Source organism: Dendroctonus ponderosae, unplaced genomic scaffold (genome assembly GCF_020466585.1).
Source record: "Dendroctonus ponderosae isolate FM_Combo_2020 unplaced genomic scaffold, Dpon_F_20191213v2 Dpon_F_20191213_1, whole genome shotgun sequence".
NCBI classification, from domain to species: domain Eukaryota; kingdom Metazoa; phylum Arthropoda; class Insecta; order Coleoptera; family Curculionidae; genus Dendroctonus; species Dendroctonus ponderosae.
In genome coordinates, this window is record NW_026017110.1 from 15,382,470 (window position 1) to 15,388,469 (window position 6,000).

General features: G+C 31.6%; 1 protein-coding gene across 12 annotated transcripts in view; it reads right to left on the minus strand.

The window, feature by feature from the left end:
- LOC109541487 (CUGBP Elav-like family member 4) overlaps positions 1–6,000 on the minus strand; it is a 350,630-nt gene that overhangs the window by 8,838 nt on the left and 335,792 nt on the right. For 8 of the 12 annotated variants that reach the window (XM_048661803.1, XM_048661814.1, XM_048661825.1 and 5 more), the window contains 5 exons: positions 5,556–5,750; positions 5,375–5,488; positions 3,308–3,388; positions 2,166–2,189; positions 72–230 (listed from right to left, as the gene is read on the minus strand). In XM_048661803.1, coding sequence (XP_048517760.1) covers positions 72–230; positions 2,166–2,189; positions 3,308–3,388; positions 5,375–5,488; positions 5,556–5,750 — 573 coding nt within the window. The remainder of the gene's footprint in view (positions 1–71; positions 231–2,165; positions 2,190–3,307; positions 3,389–5,374; positions 5,489–5,555; positions 5,751–6,000) is intronic. The other 4 variants (XM_048661830.1, XM_048661820.1, XM_048661794.1 and 1 more) reach the window with 3 other exon arrangements.

The following is a 6,000-nucleotide window of genomic DNA, read 5'->3' on the forward strand; positions in this document are numbered from 1 at the left end:
TGTCAAACTTTAACTATTAATTTTGCCACCGAAATGAATAATACCTAACTAATACAATACTGGATACTTACCAAAACATTTGCTTTGGTTGGTGGCTCGATCTATAAAAACCTTAGAACTGATGACGTTACCGAAAGGTAAGAACATTTGCATAAGTTCAGCGTCACCGAACTCTTGCGGTAAATGGTAGATGAAGAGATTGCATCCCTCCGGTCCGGATATCGAGCAGCCTGTCAGGACAAAAAATAGTTGAAAATCTTTCGTTAGATCAAATAAAAGTGCCTACCAGCGTTTGCTTTAATTTTAACAAAAAATTACTTGTTATATATTATGAACTTTTTTATTATTAGATTATTTTGTTTATCATCTTTCAATCGCTCAGTTTTCAGCAAGTAAGAGGCATAATTTAGAAACCTTTTATTAGCAAGCTATTGGAAAATATTTGATAGATTCTCTAAATAATCTTCGGTATATAGGATGGATGTATTTATAGCCGTGCGTACGAGTAAATGCCAATTGGAAATTAATCAAGAAGTTATTTTAAAATCGATGTTTTATTTTCATAAATTTTTTACTTTTTATTTTTATCGACTGCATATTTATTAGTTATTCGAAATAGCATGTCATTTCGAATATATTTTTTTTGCTAGGATAATCTTCGGGTAATTACGACTCTAAAATGTGCAATTTTTATAAAACAGGTTGTATTTGCTACATTTATCAAATATTTTTCTAAAATTTAGAACAAAATTTATTTGAATTGCAAATTAAAAAATCCTTCTAATTCAAGGTTTATTCCTTCAAAACTGGTCAAACTAATTAAAACAACCAGAATTAAAGAAAATGAAGCGAAAACAGTGAAAACATGAAAATATATTGGTTAAAAATTTCCGATTATTCCGGAGCAAATATGCGACTATGTGTTTATCATTTCACCAGTTCGAGCACCGACTTTACAAGATATGCAAAAAAGGCTTCAGTTATTATATTAAAATTGAACCAATTACTATCAACCTTGGGTCATTATTAATTTAAGCGGCTTGTATATTTTTTCACTAAAGAAATTCTACCAGGACCACAAAAAAAAGGTTTCATAGCTGCTCTTAAGAATTTGCTTGAAGCAAATTAGTTAATTTTTTAATAAGTTTTGTTAAAGTATAAATATAATATACACAGGGAATACAACCCTAAAATTTCTTAAATAGTTCAAGTAAGGGACAACACAGATTATTTTGCAATAAAAAAGTTCTTTGATGCAGTAATGTTTTATGAACTAGTAAGGACTATTCTTTGTAATTGATGAGTCCCAACATTATTCCATTGACGCACAAAATTGTTTATTAATTTCGACATAACAACTAAAAATTCGATCCGAATTAATGTTGAAAATTGTTGAGAAGTGTATTTGAAAAAATCGCTCATTATAAGGGAAATTTCACTATAACAGCCCTCGAATTTGACAAAATTGCAAAGGCAAATGGATCTTCCAAAATTGTTTAATTGTTGAAAAATTGGAACTTTTGCAGCAATTGTTCGTTGAAGATGTGTGTATAGAATGACAAATTTTCATTCCTTGAAACTTTCCCAAATAGCGAGAAGTCCATATATGGAAACAAACAGCAATTCGTAATTCTTCGAAATTGCCAAATAGGCATAAGCCTTTATAAAGCGTCGTGACTCAACAATCTTAACAATACCATAGCGATCCCCCTTCAAAATACCTTTGCTGCCTTACTAAAAGTCTTAAGGGCCGACGGTAATATTTCAAACAAGTGCGAGATCAGCAAAACTCCCTTTAGTCAATCGGGTCTTTAATGATTTACAGGGGATCACCGATAATAACTAGCAGTTCTGTGACCCAAACGGTCCTAAATCGTTAAGGTTTTCCTCTTATATGACAGCATAAATTTATTGGAATATCGGTTATAAATATCATATCATTATTAAAGCTTTGCCACCGGCGTCTTGGGGCTTTTCTCAAAAGGGTCCCATGAAACTCGGTAATATTTAACACTTAATAATAAACTAAATAACTTCTATAGAAAAACAAAAAAAAATCTATTTTGTGTTTGTCTGTATTTATCCTAAAATATCGATCTATGGCATAAAACACATAAAGGACTACGTGCATTTTAATGGAAGAAAGGAATGTGAATAATACTTGCCTAGATTGTCGATAATACGGTAAGCTGGAAAAGACAAAACAATTATACAAGTATTTTATATGTCAAACTGGAAAACATGTTTGACTAAATGCTCTACGTCAAAGCTAAAAACTAATCAATGGTAGATAATAGTAACCATAATGATAATAATAATAATAATAATAAATATTTTTACATAATGTACATTTCTTTCTTCCAGTGCCTCTCATTTATATGGGTAACACATAGAGAAATATAGTCGTTAGGGGCCATATAACTCAATACACAGACGGGAGGCAACTAACTAGAGCAACCCATTGAACGTGCAAAAGTTAGACATTAATAATAAAACATTTATCAGAAAGAGGCACGATTAGTTTCAAGTAAATGCAACATATATGTAAAATTAGTTCACGATTTGCCAACCAAAAAGCTCATAGAAATTACGTCTGGTAAAAATGATGGATCGATCATATCGAGTCAAGAAAAGTTTTACTTCTGTGCTTAAGCCGATCCAAATTTTGTCTAGTTCGAGGATCTTAATTAGATTCTTCTAGAAGTATCTTTCCAAATAATCATTTCGAAGCATATGCTCTTCCAACTGATAATAAACTTGTTCTTTTTGGATGACAATCCGATCAATAATGACTGTGTATATTGTAGAAACATTATCATCCTAACGCACATTGCACAGGGATTTAAGAGTGTTAAAACCAAAAATCTATTTTATTCAACCCACTGAAAATATATTGCGGTTTTGCTTAAAAAATATTAATTTCAAAAATGCAAAAGAGAATCTGTTTATTAATTCCTTATAAGATCCGAATAAGAAACCGTTTCTACATTAACTATCCAGTAGATAGATAGCAGAGAATTTAAATTTCTACTGTAGTCTTAAGCATTAACCAAATAAAACGGATTATTCTGCAATGAATATAATATTATGTACAGGGTATGATGAGGGGCTGCTTAAGAGCTTGAGGGAATATTAAAATAGACTTTTGGGAAATTAATAGAGTGGGTGATTCTGCAAGAATTTCCGTGCACATTATTCAATGTCTAAGAAATTTGATCAGCTATTGCTAAATTCTTGCAAATCAAACCATTTATTAGTTTAGTCAGTTAATGGGCTAGTGATTTAAGTTGAGTTGTAGAAATCTTACCTTCTCTTTGGGCAGGGGCTATCGCTGAGACAGGTTGAGGTATTGCTTGGGGGAATTGGCCATAAACGGCAGGGTAAGCTGCTGAACAAATAACATAAAATCACACCCATACCAGATTAGATGCAACATGCATGTCTATGCACGACTCTGCATTTCAATAATCTCTGATTACTTATCTAATACAACTAAATATACTATTTCTAAATCCAGCTACAGAAAAAAATATAGCTATGCTTAATGATTCAGTTAGACATTCGCAAGTCTATGATTTAAAATTTAATTCCCACATAATTCTTATTGCCACATATAATATGCAAACTAGCCCACAATCGTTATAACAAAGATAAATTGTTCGTTAATATATTTGCTCTATTAAACAAGACTATATTTCACAGAAACAATTTCAAACATATCAACATGTTTCAAACTTTTTTTGGTGTTATTCCTTTCCTGATATCACTGCATAGATTTTGAACTCTAAATAGCAACCTAACACATCTAGAATTTAATGAAACACTTTTGCGTGTTCCCTTAAAAGATACACTACAGAAAAATAGAAAATCATGCAAAATTATCCGAATCCACCCAACCTGGTAACCGAAACGGATAAATAAATACGTGGAGTGTGGTCTACAATCTACATTAAATGCTCTCGTGCCATGCACAACAAATACAAATAAATTAAATCACGCGCTCCTGAAAAAATTATTTACATTTCCAACATACTACATTTAATTGCATTCGTTTTCATTGAAAGGTGCATTTACATTAAACTATAGATTTTCATGTGCATGTGCAGTACTTTTTAATGGCAATGCCTAAAATAATAACAGTAAAGAAAATGAAATTTGTACAGTAAACCAATTAACCAATTAAAAAAGAATTCAATGAAAATAATTCGAAAAAGTGAAGTCCTTCTCTATTTTCGTTTTGTAAATGGACCAGATTGTATCAAGCTACTACACTAATCTAGAAGATCTAATGACTTAATTACTCCTTAAGGTATTATTATCGCTTAACAGCCCTAAAAAACTGCCAACTTCCTTAGGCTACGAGCATTAGAGCTATTTATTGCCAGACATAAAAGTATTAGTAGGTCTATATATAAAGTAGATGGATAGTTCAAGATATAACTTTGTTTTCGTGATATTAAGTAAACATGAAGATTTTTGCTGAATATATTTGACGGTAATATTTATGTCACATTTTTGGGCAACGAGTTTAAATTTAGCATGCAAAATGCCTGTTCCAATAAAAAGCAATTCGCTTAAATACGGGAATTAAAAACAAATTTCTATGCTGTAACGTTGGTCGATTACACGGTAAAAAATATTGAACATATATCGCTAAAATGGCCTAAATATTAGTGCATCTATTTAATAATATAAATTGCCTGATTTATTGCATTTCCAATATATAACCTAGCTGAGTATTTTCATGTTTCGTTCCGCATTAATGCACAAAATCCTTTTTGAAATTCCTATCTACAGGGAAATTTGTTTGTTGAAAATTTTAACTTAAAAATCAGTTTTACTAATGAAACATTATATAGGCATCTGGTTCATTGTTTGTTTATATTTTGAGCAATAATTATGCGTAAATGATTTTTTTAGAACATTAGCAAACAAAATCAGTTTTTGAGTAAATAATAACAAATTTAAAATAAAATATTATAAATACGCCAGCTTTTTAGTGAAAGTAAAAAAAGTGCTTTTGTCCATAAAAAGAAGCCATAAAAGAAGAAATTTTGCCGGTTTCATCTGTTTTTTGGAACAAATCTTAAGAATCACATTTATTAAAAATGTAAAGGTTTGCATATAAAAACCGAAAATTAAATTTATTGGAACCGCATTAGGTTTAATTCATTCACATGCAAGTGAAACAACCATTATAATTTGAACTTGAATGCTTGCTCGAAATTCATTCATTCGCAAACTTATTTCTGCATTCCACGGTAAATGCTTCATTTAAGAACTTATAGGCGGTGACTATTGCATAGCAATCTTCACAAACACTTCAGAAACGTTCTATATACAAAAACCGATGTGTTAAATATTACGAACTTACCAACACCACTAACTCCATAACCAGCTGGTTGCATCGCTTGAAAAGCAGCCGGATGTTGTAGTGCTGCTTCCCCATTCGGTAAACCTTGTGCTGGGATGGACAAATGCAATGCGTCTGCAAGAATAACACAAACTTTAGATTCCATGCTGAAACGATCTTTCATATAACAGTTTTTACTTACGAGGTGGAAACGTTTGAGGAGGGATTCCATTAGTATACACGGATTCTTGTCCATTAACTTGAGGTCCATTAGGTGTTTGTGCGGCCATATTAAATGTTGGCATTGTTGGAGATGGCAGGCTGGGAATGGCTCCATTTACAGGTTGGCCGTTTCTGTCCACAGGCGGTCCAACTTGGACATCACCGTATTCAGGACCTACAACAATTAGTTTTTTAAAAATTATTAACAACGAATCTTCATTAATTACAAAAAGTATTCCACCCAAACAAATATTGTGTGTATTTTAATTTCCTGCAATTATTTCCCAATGGTGAGCTGGGTCGTGATTTCGCTCCTCACATTAAAAGTGTTCAACAAATAAAAGGGTAAATTAAGAAAAGTATAGGTAAAGCATTCCTAAAATATGTAGGTATTCAATGTATAATTCAACGTATACAAAACTTTC